The sequence below is a fragment of the Amblyomma americanum genome, chromosome 9 (assembly GCF_052857255.1).
Source record: "Amblyomma americanum isolate KBUSLIRL-KWMA chromosome 9, ASM5285725v1, whole genome shotgun sequence".
Classification (NCBI taxonomy): Eukaryota; Metazoa; Arthropoda; class Arachnida; order Ixodida; family Ixodidae; genus Amblyomma; species Amblyomma americanum.
Window position 1 is genome coordinate 34,058,338 of NC_135505.1, and position 14,627 is coordinate 34,072,964.

General features: G+C 52.0%; 1 protein-coding gene across 1 annotated transcript in view; it reads right to left on the reverse strand.

Moving 5' to 3' along the window:
- The window catches only part of LOC144104923 (vascular endothelial growth factor receptor 1-like), a 146,706-nt gene that overhangs the window by 42,494 nt on the left and 89,585 nt on the right, over nt 1-14,627 (reverse strand). The window contains 1 exon segment of the mRNA XM_077638153.1: nt 10,213-10,405. Coding sequence (XP_077494279.1) covers nt 10,213-10,405 — 193 coding nt within the window.

A 14,627-nucleotide genomic window follows, 5' to 3' on the forward strand; every position in this document is an offset into this window, starting at 1 on the left:
TCCGGCGCCGACTCGTCGCTATGCGCTGGCCGCCACCACGTGCAGGTGGCTTTTAGCTGCCCGCACTCACTGCAGGCTTCTCACCGTCTCGCCCCTGCTGACCGGCCGTGCAAGAGAGGTTAGAACACATGACAGACTCCGGCGCCGACTCGTCGCTATGCGCTGGCCGCCACCACGTGCAGGTGGCTTTTAGCTGCCCGCACTCACTGCAGGCGTCTCACCGTCTCGCCCCTGCTGACCGGCCGTGCAAGAGAGGTTAGAACACATGACAGACTCCGGCGCCGACTCGTCGCTATGCGCTGGCCGCCACCACGTGCAGGTGGCTTTAGCTGCCCGCACTCACTGCAGGCTTCTCACCGTCTCGCCCCTGCTGACCGGCCGTGCAAGAGAGGTTAGAACACATGACAGACTCCGGCGCCGACTCGTCGCTATGCGCTGGCCGCCACCACGTGCAGGTGGCTTTTAGCTGCCCGCACTCACTGCAGGCGTCTCTCCGTCTCGCCCCTGCTGACCGGCCGTGCAAGAGAGGTTAGAACAAATGACAGACTCCGGCGCCGACTCTCGTCGCTATGCGCTGGCCGCCATCACGTGCAGGTGGCTTTTAGCTGCCCGCACTCACTGCAGGCTTCTCACCGTCTCGCCCCTGCTGACCGGCCGTGCAAGAGAGGTTAGAACACATGACAGACTCCGGCGCCGACTCGTCGCTATGCGCTTGCCGCCACCACGTGCAGGTGGCTTTTAGCTGCCCGCACTCACTGCAGGCGTCTCACCGTCTCGCCCCTGCTGACCGGCCGTGCAAGAGAGGTTAGAACACATGACAGACTCCGGCGCCGACTCGTCGCTATGCGCTGGCCGCCACCACGTGCAGGTGGCTTTTAGCTGCCCGCACTCACTGCAGGCTTCTCACCCTCTCGCCCCTGCTGACCGGCCGTGCAAGAGAGGTTAGAACAAATGACAGACTCCGGCGCCGACTCGTCGCTATGCGCTGGCCGCCAACACGTGCAGGTGGCTTTTAGCTGCCCGCACTCACTGCAGGCGTCTCACCGTCTCACCCCTGCTGACCGGCCGTGCAAGAGAGGTTAGAACAAATGACAGACTCCGGCGCCGACTCGTCGCTATGCGCTGGCCGCCACCACGTGCAGGTGGCTTTTAGCTGCCCGCACTCACTGCAGGCGTCTGACCGTCTCGCCCCTGCTGACCGGCCGTGCAAGAGAGGTTAGAACAAATGACAGACTCCGGCACCGACTCGTCGCTATGCGCTGGCCGCCACCACGTGCAGGTGGCTTTTAGCTGCCCGCACTCACTGCAGGCGTCTCACCGTCTCGCCCCTGCTGACCGGCCGTGCAAGAGAGGTTAGAACACATGACAGACTCCGGCGCCGACTCGTCGCTATGCGCTGGCCGCCACCACGTGCAGGTGGCTTTTAGCTGCCCGCACTCACTGCAGGCTTCTCACCGTCTCGCCCCTGCTGACCGGCCGTGCAAGAGAGGTTAGAACACATGACAGACTCCGGCGCCGACTCGTCGCTATGCGCTGGCCGCCACCTCGTGCAGGTGGCTTTTAGCTGCCCGCACTCACTGCAGGCGTCTCACCGTCTCGCCCCTGCTGACCGGCCGTGCAAGAGAGGTTAGAACAAATGACAGACTCCGGCGCCGACTCGTCGCTATGTGCTGGCCGCCAACACGTGCAGGTGGCTTTTAGCTGCCCGCACTCACTGCAGGCGTCTCACCGTCTCGCCCCTGCTGACCGGCCGTGCAAGAGAGGTTAGAACAAATGACAAACTCCGGCGCCGACTCGTCGCTATGCGCTGGCCGCCACCACGTGCAGGTGGCTTTTAGCTGCCCGCACTCACTGCAGGCTTCTCACCGTCTCGCCCCTGCTGACCGGCCGTGCAAGAGAGGTTAGAACACATGACAGACTCCGGCGCCGACTCGTCGCTATGCGCTGGCCGCCACCACGTGCAGGTGGCTTTTAGCTGCCCGCACTCACTGCAGGCTTCTCACCGTCTCGCCCCTGCTGACCGGCCGTGCAAGAGAGGTTAGAACACATGACAGACTCCGGCGCCGACTCGTCGCTATGCGCTGGCCGCCACCACGTGCAGGTGGCTTTTAGCTGCCCGCACTCACTGCAGGCGTCTCACCGTCTCGCCCCTGCTGACCGGCCGTGCAAGAGAGGTTAGAACACATGACAGACTCCGGCGCCGACTCGTCGCTATGCGCTGGCCGCCACCACGTGCAGGTGGCTTTTAGCTGCCCGCACTCACTGCAGGCTTCTCACCGTCTCGCCCCTGCTGACCGGCCGTGCAAGAGAGGTTAGAACACATGACAGACTCCGGCGCCGACTCGTCGCTATGCGCTGGCCGCCACCACGTGCAGGTGGCTTTTAGCTGCCCGCACTCACTGCAGGCGTCTCACCGTCTCGCCCCTGCTGACCGGCCGTGCAAGAGAGGTTAGAACAAATGACAGACTCCGGCGCCGACTCTCGTCGCTATGCGCTGGCCGCCATCACGTGCAGGTGGCTTTTAGCTGCCCGCACTCACTGCAGGCTTCTCACCGTCTCGCCCCTGCTGACCGGCCGTGCAAGAGAGGTTAGAACACATGACAGACTCCGGCGCCGACTCGTCGCTATGCGCTTGCCGCCACCACGTGCAGGTGGCTTTTAGCTGCCCGCACTCACTGCAGGCGTCTCACCGTCTCGCCCCTGCTGACCGGCCGTGCAAGAGAGGTTAGAACACATGACAGACTCCGGCGCCGACTCGTCGCTATGCGCTGGCCGCCACCACGTGCAGGTGGCTTTTAGCTGCCCGCACTCACTGCAGGCTTCTCACCCTCTCGCCCCTGCTGACCGGCCGTGCAAGAGAGGTTAGAACACATGACAGACTCCGGCGCCGACTCGTCGCTATGCGCTGGCCGCCACCACGTGCAGGTGGCTTTTAGCTGCCCGCACTCACTGCAGGCGTCTCACCGTCTCGCCCCTGCTGACCGGCCGTGCAAGAGAGGTTAGAACAAATGACAGACTCCGGCGCCGACTCTCGTCGCTATGCGCTGGCCGCCAACACGTGCAGGTGGCTTTTAGCTGCCCGCACTCACTGCAGGCGTCTCACCGTCTCGCCCCTGCTGACCGGCCGTGCAAGAGAGGTTAGAACAAATGACAGACTCCGGCGCCGACTCTCGTCGCTATGCGCTGGCCGCCAACACGTGCAGGTGGCTTTTAGCTGCCCGCACTCACTGCAGGCGTCTCACCGTCTCGCCCCTGCTGACCGGCCGTGCAAGAGAGGTTAGAACAAATGACAGACTCCGGCGCCGACTCGTCGCTATGCGCTGGCCGCCACCACGTGCAGGTGGCTTTTAGCTGCCCGCACTCACTGCAGGCGTCTCACCGTCTCGCCCCTGCTGACCGGCCGTGCAAGAGAGGTTAGAACAATGACAGCGCATCGCACCCTACGGACGCTGCCCAAGGCCGCAGGAAGTGGGGAGGGGGACTCTGAACTGCCTTGCCAAGGTCGCAAGAAGTGCCTCGATGGCGATTCCATGGATTCCACACAGTAAGCTGAGTAGGCGAAACGGTGCGCCCTGCACCTTCCAGGAAGTTCGGGGCTCCACCTTGGCGGCACATTCTTTGTTTTGTTCTCTAGCGATAACGCGTTGCGCTAGACTAGCATCATATTTCAATAAGAACGCGCATCTGCAGTTTTCAAAAACTTTATCCCTAGAGTTGAGAATAAATATTATCGAACGAGTGTTTTCACTGAAGACAGCTGCTTTAATTTTCAATGAAAACGTAATACCTTCTCTGCCTGCCCTAATATCCGGCATACAGCCACTCCCGAGGTCAAGTAATCAGGGCTCAATTTTGGCTCCAAAAAAAATATCACATTTCCCGCACCTGGTAACGGGTACTCCGCACCTGGCACATTAAAAGGTCCGGAGGGCCCAAAGTGGTAACCTTTGTACTTGCATAGCCATTGAACAGTATGCCAGAATTTGCGGTATACTCCAACGCTACCTCATTGCCTATATTATTTTTTCATGATTTTGTTGGCTTCGCATTCTGTCTTACAGCCACTAGGAACAGTTCACGTTCGTTGCAGTACCATCTGTGTTTTCTTTCAGTGAGCGTCCTGCTCGTGCCCACGTTTGTGACAGCAGCCACACTCTGGCACTAGCTCACCCACGAGTACGCCTTTCTCGGCTGAGCGAAACAGGTCGGCCGCCGCATGGTAACCAGAATTATGCACCCATCCGACGAAGACGGGTCAGTGCACGCCTCTTAATCTCTGCATGAGGCACGGACCCCAGCAGTAGCGTTTCTAAAGGCGATGAAGTTTGCACGATGGCGTAGGCGCCGGACGCGTCCGGGTCATTCGCTGCACCCAGCACGCCCCCCTCCATCTTCCAGCCTCCCTCCAGACTGAGCAATAGCTGCACGATCGTTTGGGCGTCCATACGGCTGGCCTGGCCATATATATTAAGGAAGCACTTGCGATGCACAGTTCCGGTGATTGGCAGTAAAGACTCACCGTGGAGCCGAGATTGCTCGAGCCCGCTTCATGATCGAGCGGCGTCGCTTTCCCGTCTACAAGTGTCATTCGAGGGCAAAGCAATTTATTTTCAGAACATTACCTTCGTATTCAAGGACGTGAGACGACGTATTCATTGCCCCGTCCAACCCGCCTCCCCATCTTTCGTCGCTACTTGAAGTACTGAACTTTAACTGAACGTCTTTTGACGTAAATAAATGAAAAGGACTCTGCCCGAGCGAAATAGGAAGAGAGTAGAGGACGAGTAAAGCCTTTCTTCTGAAAACCGACACTTTCCCTCAAAAGAGGGTCTGGAATCGACTTCTGTCTTATTCATATAAATGCGGATTGAGGGATTTTAAACTGCACTGGAGGGTGAAAATTAGCCAGGAAGTGAAAAAAAATGAAGAAAACACTTCAAACCGAGTGTAAAAACTTGAATGCGGCCATTTTTTGGCCGGCTTTGCTATACTTAGCAAGTCCTCTACCGGATTAGTTCCTTCGGCCATATTTCTTGTATTGCACGGTTGTTCGCATTTTCGACGACGCTGACGCTCCTCCAGCTTCTCGCCATCGACGCACCGACTATGCGAGGCTGCTGGCCTGCGCAGTCCGCTGTCGCACTTTCTCTCTCGAGCGTCGTCAGTGCGATAGCCGCTTGCGTGAATGAGGGCGTCCGTATAGTGCCGGCGCCAATTATGCTTCTCAAATTTCTGACAGGTGGCGTGGAAAGATTGTGACACGCATCAGCGGCGACACGGCCTTCCTGTAGAACTTGCCGGGCTGGTTAGTCAGATGCGAGGAAATAACTGCGCGAACGAGGCAGGGACGGAGAGGAAGCTGTGCCCTTCTGGCCGCGTGTTGCGTAGTTCGGTTGCAGCGATGGCTTCGGTTATGAGGTGCGCTGTAATTAGGAGCGGATGAGCAGCTTTTTTCTTCCGCGTCTTGCTTACTCTAGGAAGCATGCCGGCAAAGCAGCTATAGCCACAAGCAGGGAAATGGTTGTTATGGTATGTTATGTTACGACGACACCGCCCTGTGCCGTCACCTCTTTTAGTCCTGCATTTGATGCGATGTATAGCCTCCCGATGTTATGTTATATGATGTTATGTTGTGTTTGTTGGTTTCCGTTGTGTTATGCTATCCTACGTTATGCAACGTTACGTTACATTATGTTACGCTACGTTACGGTATGCTATGTTACGTTACGTTTTTTATGTTATGTTCGGTTTTTGCGAAGCTGCACATACTCAAAATTGCCGTTTGGGCGAGTTGGTGTGACATGATTTGAAAAGACCAGCGCGGAAACAGACAGGGACACGAGAAGAAAAAAAACTCACGACAGGACGAGCGCTGACTAACAACTCTTTATTGTCGAGGAACACCCAGCACAATATAGGCCAAAACACCACGTGGCAGTCAGGGGGCCAAAGATTACAACCTAATCCACAGTCATCGAGGGGCGGCCAACACATGCTTGAACCAGAAGGAAAAACCACAAAAGGTGAAAAAAGGGTTGAAACTTTATGAAGTGAGCATATCAAAAGTACTTTAACCAGCAAAAACCAGGGGAAAAAAACTAGTGCCAAAAAGTATTGGAAAGACACCACAGGGAAGAGATTAGGAATTCTTTCGACTACGTAGTAAAAGCATCTGCATTTTCACGAGTGTACATTTGGAATGAATGACTCGTATAAAGCCCTCTAAACGCTCCTCCTACTTTTTATCAGAGATATGGTCTTCTCGACAGAAAAAGCATGCTTTCCGAGCAACCCAGCCCAATCTGTACCTTTACACCGAATGCTTTCAAATGTTTTTCAGAAGAGGATTGCTGGTGTGTTCTCTCCTCTTGGCGTGCCCACCGCCATCAAATGTTTTTGACAGCAGCTTGCATTAGGCTGCCGTTTCCTGTTTTCCGTGCTCGATTGCCTTTTTGTGTGTTTTTGCAGGGATTAACAACGTCACCAAAGGAAACACCGCAGCTCTGTCCGGATTGCTATAGGGATAAAATTAAGTTCCTGATCCGCTTGCTGACCGAAATATTATTCCGAGCAGCGAGCAGCCAACAATAATGTCTCCCGCAATCCACTAATGACTTTCATTTCTCATTAGAGTCTGATATCCGCAGTCGACCTGAACATCGCTCCGTGCACACCATACGAATTCATATCATTTTTCCCTTTATCTGCAGCAAGTCGATATAACACACATTTCGGTGGTTGCGTTGTTATTGCCCTTTGTTACCAGTGACAACACAAACACTTGCTCAATTCTCGCATATGCGGTCTTCCACAGACCTAAACACAACGTGCGAAAACGGTCAGCACATCGTGAATGTATAACAAAAAATAAATGCAAACAACGGTTTCGAGAATAGGACAAGCATACCGCTTGCATGTGCTCCAAGCAGCACCCCTTCCCCCCTCCCCCCCAAAAAGTAAAGCTAATTCAGCAAAAGTAAAGTACATTCGTACCAAGTGTGTGCACGAGTTCAGTACGTATAGTCAGGCCACAATGAAACGCAAACTGCGCCTGCGAGCAAAACAAAATTGTTTCCTGCACACTTTCAGGTGCAGCATACAACTCGCCTTATTCATGCAATGGTTCAACCGAAGTGCCTATTCATGAAATGGTTGTAAAGTAATGCCTTGCTGCAAAGCAGAAAAGTACGGAATATGCGTGTTTGCGTTTCACTGCGGCCTGACTGTATACACGCAAGCACACTGGAGAGTCAGCCGCCAGCTTTTCACGCAATGCGAGATGAAGATGCGCCCGCATCACCCTCCCCAACGTTCTGTGGCCCTCGCAGTTATCTTGTTCGAGGTCAGTTCGCCACGTGGTCCTAATCAAGGCGAGTGGGCGCCAGCTGTGCCAACGGCGACCTTGCAGCGGAGAGCGAGCCAGCGACCAACGGGCTTCCCAAGCTGTTGCCGTCGCATGAGTCGCAAGCCGCCTCGCTTTCTTTCTCTCCTCCTGCGGCCTCGCAACAGTTCCTGTGCTGGCGGCGGCCGAGACGGCTGCTATCGGCCGTTGTCAGCCGGCAGCGACGGAGGAAATCCCTGCCGCGGCGCACATTGTCGCGATTTGGTAGCGCGTCCCCGACTTTCCCAAAGGGAACGCTATCACGGGCAGGTTCGAACAAGAGAACAAAACTGTCGAACAAAACAAAACGAAGCCGTATTTATAATTTAAAGGAAAGGGGCCAATAAGAAACGGAAACGAAGACAAGAAAAACACTCTCAACAGTCGAACAGGCTGCAGGCTACCCTTGCTAGATCTCAATGGCTATTGCTGAAACCCTCCTAAAGAAGTTTGGTCCCCGACAAAAAATTACTATGGAACGCGCGAAGACGATGCCTGAGGTGATGCCTTGTGTACATAAGGTTCCGCACAACCTCAACAAAGCGGCCAGCAGACACAACGTGCCACTTGTGTTCTCGGCGCCAAATAAGGTGGCGAAGCTGTGCTCCCGCATCTGCGGGGATCATGAGCGCGGTTGCAAAACGCAACATGAAGTAGCCTACGTCGGATGTGCGTTAGGAGCGGTGTATATGATCCCCTTTCCTGTGGAAGGAGCTATATCAGGCAAGCGGGGCGTTGCCTCAACTTAAGGGAGCAACTTGGGGGTGCAAGATAAGCTTGCGATTTTAGTTTGGCATGTTACAGATTGAAAATGTGTGCACATATTTGAGGAAGCTGAGGTTCTGGGCAGAAGTTCAAGTTGAAAATCCAGAGTTTTGCTGGAGGCCTTCCACATAAATGAAAAAAAAAACCGAGAACAGTGTGTAAGCGATGCTTCGATAACGTTACACTCTGCGGAGCGGGCATTTCTAGAGATGCGTTTAAAGAAGCACTGAGCGCGTTTTTATTCCTGCTGTCTGTTTTTTCTTCCTTATCCTTTTCACTGATTTATCGTGTCCATTACTGGTATTTTTTCATTCCTTTTCGCTTGCCGTGCCACAAACTGAAGATTAGTGAGTGATACCGCATAACTTTTGATGTGAAAAATTTTGATGTCCTGTGGTTATGGGCATGATGCGATGTGACAAGGCTTGAAATATGTACTCTGGAGCAAAAAATAAAACCAGGTGTTAACAGTGCTCTTCTGTGTCGTGTCGTCGTTGTCTCGCTTTGTGTTCGTATTTTATAGCGCTAATCGTTTTCATATAAATGTCTAACCAACAAGCACAGAATCAAGCTTCACTAATTTACTGAAATCGCATGTAACTGTGGCCGGCATTACAACCTAACGTTATATTGCAAGATACAGTTCTGTCACCATTACTAATTTCAGTTGGCTGGGTGAAACCTCAGTCGTGTGTAATTAATATTTGAATTGCTGGGCGGCAGCACAAATAGGTTTGCGTCTAGTACGTAGAGACAGTGCTGCTGCGGGCGGTATGATATAGCGGTTGCGGCGGCATGCAAAGATGCAGTAACGTGGCCGTCGTGCTGTGTTCTCGTAATGTGATCGTGCGGCACCACTAAGGCTTAACAGAGATCACCCAATTGTCAAAAGTTTAGTTTCTCTTTATCTCTCTCGCGGCCTCACCTACAGAAAAAGTATCCCGTCCGTCAGCGTATTATCGTCACCTCTTTGTCGCTAGATGTCGAAAAGGGTAGTAGAGTTTTCAGAACGGCTGATCGCTGTCTTCCATCACGGCCATTTATGCTCCCTCCCCCTCAATTAACAGTGGCACGAGATTCGACAAACTCGCATAAAGAATTTCTGGCGGGGAAAAAGCGAAATACGAATACAGCGGCGCGTACTTCGCATTTACAATTAGGCAAGCCGGCGTTTCGGGTCGTAGGAAAGATAGGAATCGGTCCAAGCAAACAAAGAGACGCTTTTCTTCGTCGCAGTTTTTGGCAACCCCGAAAGAGAAGGAAGCGAAATTTCTCGATAACTGGGTCTGGGCTTTCACACCCTGATCTTGTTATAGGTTGTTTATACAGCTGCCTATTCTAAGACATGGCGTTGTTAACTTTCTGCGTATCCAACGCTTCTGAAATAGTAACGAAAAACGGAAAGAATGCGAAAAATGCAATACAGAAGGTAGTAACCGCAAATAATTTGGGCTTGATACTTACTGAAGTCATATCTGGGGAAGATGGTAGTGTATGAGAAAATAATACTGGAAGGATCGTCTTAAAGAGAAAAACAAAGAAAAGGCTAGGGCTTAGCTCAGATATGCCAGAATATACGCAGCGAAAGCTAATGCCTAGCTTGGTTAGCCTTTGTTAAATATGATAGCAAATCCAGGTTAGTCTAGTTGTCTAGCTAGTTGGCCGACGGCGCGGTGCGCGGCTTCTCCTCTGACGTCAGCCAGATGGCAAAGAGGCGGCGCTGTGGCTGGTCACGTGGTTTGTCATGCGGTTGGTCACGTAGCACGGTGCGACCACGATGGCACTGCGAGCACGGCGAAAGTGCGAGTTCGTGGCCAACGTAGCTTTCGCTACAAAGCTCTCAGACTTCTGGCCGCTCTTCTAGAGGAGGGTAGGGAAGAAGTTACGAAGCTGTCAGGTGCAATGGTGACGAAGTGGTGCCACATTTTGCAACGGGTAATCCAACCAAAAGGACATTATGCATCGGGGCCCCTGGTCAAGTTTAAATATAACAACCCCCGCTTATCCCGCAGTCAAGTATACGCGTATATAGAATGCGCACTGGAAAATCAATGCAAGTGTCTCACCGTAGACGTATACGAAAACGGAGTCATTGTACGTCTTCCCGCCATGGTCCCTGCAGGAGCAGGTGTACAACCCTTCGTCGCTCCTCTGCACGTCGCGAACTGTCAGCTGTGACGTCACCACGGACAGCATGAAGCGCTCCTGGCCGAAAGGTTTGTTCTGGCGGACATGCGTCTTCACTCCGATGCGGGAACTCTGGTGGAGGTGAAAAGTCAAAAACAGAATCTATGCTGACGTAGCCTTGTTTATTCGCATGCAACTTAGCAGCGTAGAGGAGTTGGCGTTAACATTATGCTAGTTACTATACGACAATAAAGTCTGAAGAAATATTCGCCCAAACACACACATATAAAACACACGCAGCGCCGTGTACTGCGTCGCGTATTTGTGTCTCCTCTGTGTCCTTTAGTCATTTGCGGAATGAACCATTTCTCCAAACGTAATACATGTATGTCGTCATGTGCTTCCTTCTTTTTCTGATTTTCGTAAATATTCAGTGCGCATTAAGAATCCAGCTTCCGCATTTTAGGACAATTTAATGAACTGCTTCACAACATCAAAAGTTCTTGAATTGCACATAATATGCCACTAGCGGACATATATTACTAGGAAAAAGAAAACCGGCTGGTTTTTATTCATTAATTTTTTTGATGCAGGCGAACTAATTTCTAGCAGAGTTGGTTGCTTTGTTCCTCGTGAGGACTCAGGCTTCAACCTTACTTTATTTTTGCATCTCCACAGTGTGCGCTTATCGGCCGCATTCACATTCGTAATGCGTGAGGTAAGGCTTCCTCATTTGTGCTTATCGCAGAAAATTAATGATGGCTGGTGCCTTTATCTGATGCCCTAATACTCACGCGAGGGATAGAAAATTGTCCTCGTAGCTAAGAAAAACTTGGCAATAAATCTTACGTTTTAAAAGAAGAGCACTTGTAGAAAGTGCAGGCTTGCGTTATTAATGGGCTCTGTTACGGCTTTCGGAAAGTCGTCCGGGAACAGGAACGGTTTTCCATTTCCACCATTGAAACGCATCTGCGGCGGCCGAGATCGAGCCCGCGCTCTCGTCCTCGATAGACGAACACAGTGGATACTGAGCCCCCACAGGGGCTATGCTGTGTATTTGTTCACTCAACGCTTCGTATTAACAATGTTGATGCTGCAGCATTCGACATTTGAAGCTCGCTCAAGAATTATGCTACGCTCCATTTAACAGAGTTATGCGCAGATTTCTCTTTCCTTGTAAAAAGATTTCTTTAGACAGTCTATAGACCGACAATAGACCTTTGTCTATAAATCTTATATAACTTCTATAGACAAACCATGGAGAACAGTCATTGCAAATCCTATATAGAGTATATAGACAATCTATATATTTAAGGCGACACACTTTTAGTAGACTTTTGTCTCTAGAAAGTCTGTAGACTATGAATAGACAAAAATATATGTCTACAGGAAGGGTGTAGAGTCTATAAGAAGTCTGTAGACTGTGCATAGGTCATTTTTATAGGAGTTTCTTCTCTTTTGCTTTTATATTGTCACGCCGTAGTGACTGCAAACGGAGGGCACAACGACAGCGAAAATGGAGTCTAAGCAGAACTCTTAATTTGGGCTGACTTGAGACAACAATGAACTGAATCACTCGGCGGCGCCGTAGCAACAAGTGTGCTGGGCGGTAGTCGAACAGAATGCCGCCGCTCTCGGCCGTGCTGAATTTAAAGCTGGCAGCGAAATTTTGACAATCGGCGTGAAAGCTACTACAACATTCTGGAACAACCTAAAATCCGCTTCACTTGAGTGCCAACAATCGAGAAAAATCTGGTCGCGTCTGGCATCACTAACAGAGCGATAAAGCGGCGTGCCTGCAGCTTTGAACAATGAACAAGCAAACACTACACAGATTCGCGTCATTACTCCCATCTCAAAGAAGCATCGGCCCGATGCTTTAAAACAAATAAGGTACCTAGAAACAAATAAAACGGATTGTGCAAAAATGAACACAGTGTTCAAACACGTCGTTGAGAGCAGATAATAGGGCTTTAGACGGACGACATGGGTAACTTCTGATCGCAAGCAACGTCGCTAGGATGCAGTCATTTCATCAGGGACGACCGATAGTCCAGTTCGTATAGCCGACGAAGCATCTTGTACGGGCCGAAACAGCAGCGCAAAAACTTTTCACTCAATCCGCGCCGGCGAATGGGCGTCCAAACCCAGACTCGGCCTCCTGGTCTGTATTCTGCGTTGCGTCGTCGTAAGTTGTAACGGCTGGCTTCGGTCCGCGCGCTTCTGGTTTTTGATCCTTAATCGTGTAATCATTCGGGCTTCTTCTGGGCGTTGAAGGTAGGCGGCGACGTCGATGTTACCTTCTTCGATAACGTCGGGAAGCATGGCGTCTAGCGTGGTCGTGGCCTCCCTGCCAGGGACGAGCCTAAAAGGCGTCATCTGGGTGGTCTCCTGCACTGCGGTGTTTTAGGCGAAGACGACGTAAGGCAGGATGACATCCCAGGTCTTGTGTTCGGCATCAACGTACATGGCGAGCATATCGGCGATGGTTTTGTTCAGGCGCTCGGTCAGTCCGTTGGTCTGCGGATGGTATGCAGTTGTCATCAGGTAGATGGTTTGGCTGTAACGCACGATGGCTTTCGTTAGTTCCGCAGTGAATGCTGTTCCTCTGTCCGTGATGATCACATCGGGGGCGCTGTGTTGCAGAGGAATGGAATGCACGTAGAATTTGGCGACTTCTGCTGCGGTTGCGTTCGGTAGGGCTTTTGCCTCAGCGTAGCGGGTCAGGCAGTCGGACGTTATGATGATCCACTTATTTCCAGACGTTGACTTTGGGAAAGGGCCAAGTTAGTCCACGCCAATCTGCTGAAAGAGACTTGAGGGGGATTCGTGATGACTATGATGATTATGGGTTTTTATGGCGCAAGGGCATCTATGGCCAAACAGCGCCATGGCACAAGGTATTTTCGACTTCTCAATATGAGGTCAAAAACCCGTTTCCCAAGCATTCCACCCTAAGTAGGCTGAGCACCAGACCAGGGGAAAGCCTGTACCCATTGTATCGTCGGTGGGTTCCGGCGGCACCGGGGATCGAACCCCGCACCTCCCGCATGCGAGGCGGATGCTGAGGGGGACTCAATGGCGTTCATAAATCCTGCTGGTCGGGTGAGAAGGGCCTTTCGTCTCTGACAATCTCGGCAGGTTTTCACATAATGCGCGACATCGGTAGACAGTCAGGGCCAGTAACACTTGTCTTGAGTGTGGCACAGGGTGAGAGAAAACCCGAGATGCCCAGCTGTCGGCTCGTCGTGTTAAGCCTGCAGAACTTCTTCGCGGAGACAAGCAGGTAAAACAAAGAGGTAGGCTGTTTAGCTCACTGCGAAGTTCTTGCTCGAGAGGACATCATTCTGTACAAAGAAGGAAGAGAGTTGTCACTTGAATGAGAAGGGGTTGAAGAAACCTTGCCTTCCAAGTACTCGATGATGCGTGTTAGGTCGGAGTCCGAGCGTTGCTGCTGTGAAAATGAGCTGGGGCTGATGGGTCCCAGGAAGGCGTCCTCACCGTTGTCTGGCGCTGGTGCATCTCCAGGAACTCGTGACAGGCAGCCGGTGTCGGAGTGCTTGAGCCTAGACTTGTACACGACGGTGACGCCATATTCCTGGAGGCACAGACTCCAGCGAGTGAGCCGGCCGAAGGAATCCTTCAAATTCGCAAGCCAGCTCAGTGCGTGTTGATCGCTGACCACCTTTAAAGGGCCATGGCATCGTCATTCCTCATATTGCAATTTGGTACTTCAGTAGTTAATACAAGAGCCAATGGTTCACTTTCCAAAATTTGGGCACCCTCGATGCTCGGTATATTCCAAAATATGCGATCGAAATTGAGCCCGCTAAACTCCTCCCACCGGCAGCGACCGCCATATTGAATGCTCTCGTGTCGTCACAAGGGCACACGCGGCGCATCGTTGTCTGCTATCGTTGCCAGATTGAACACAGCGAGGCCTCTTGTCCCCTGTGCTTTCGCGGGCGATCGAAGTAGTAGTCGTTCCTCATATATGACTGACTGGTGCCGTAAAAAGTATAACAGTAACGTAGTTTTTCTTCGGTATAGGCTGGGTCCTTTCGCACAAGGCCAACGGGAGGGCGATCGACGGTCGGTGTGCTGAACGGTATGCAGGTGCTGTCACTGACGCACTCGTCTGTCACACTAGAACGGCGACGATGCCAGCACGACCAACGACAGCCTGTCGTAGTAAATCGCGAGCTTAGTGGGAACCAAAAGAGTGTGGCGGGAGGGCTAGTTGGTATGAGAGTCTATAAACTTAAAGATTTAAAAACGTATTGGACGTCATGCTAGACACGGCAACATACGCGAAGTGCGTGCACCAGCGAAGATGTGCTTTAATTCGGTGCCT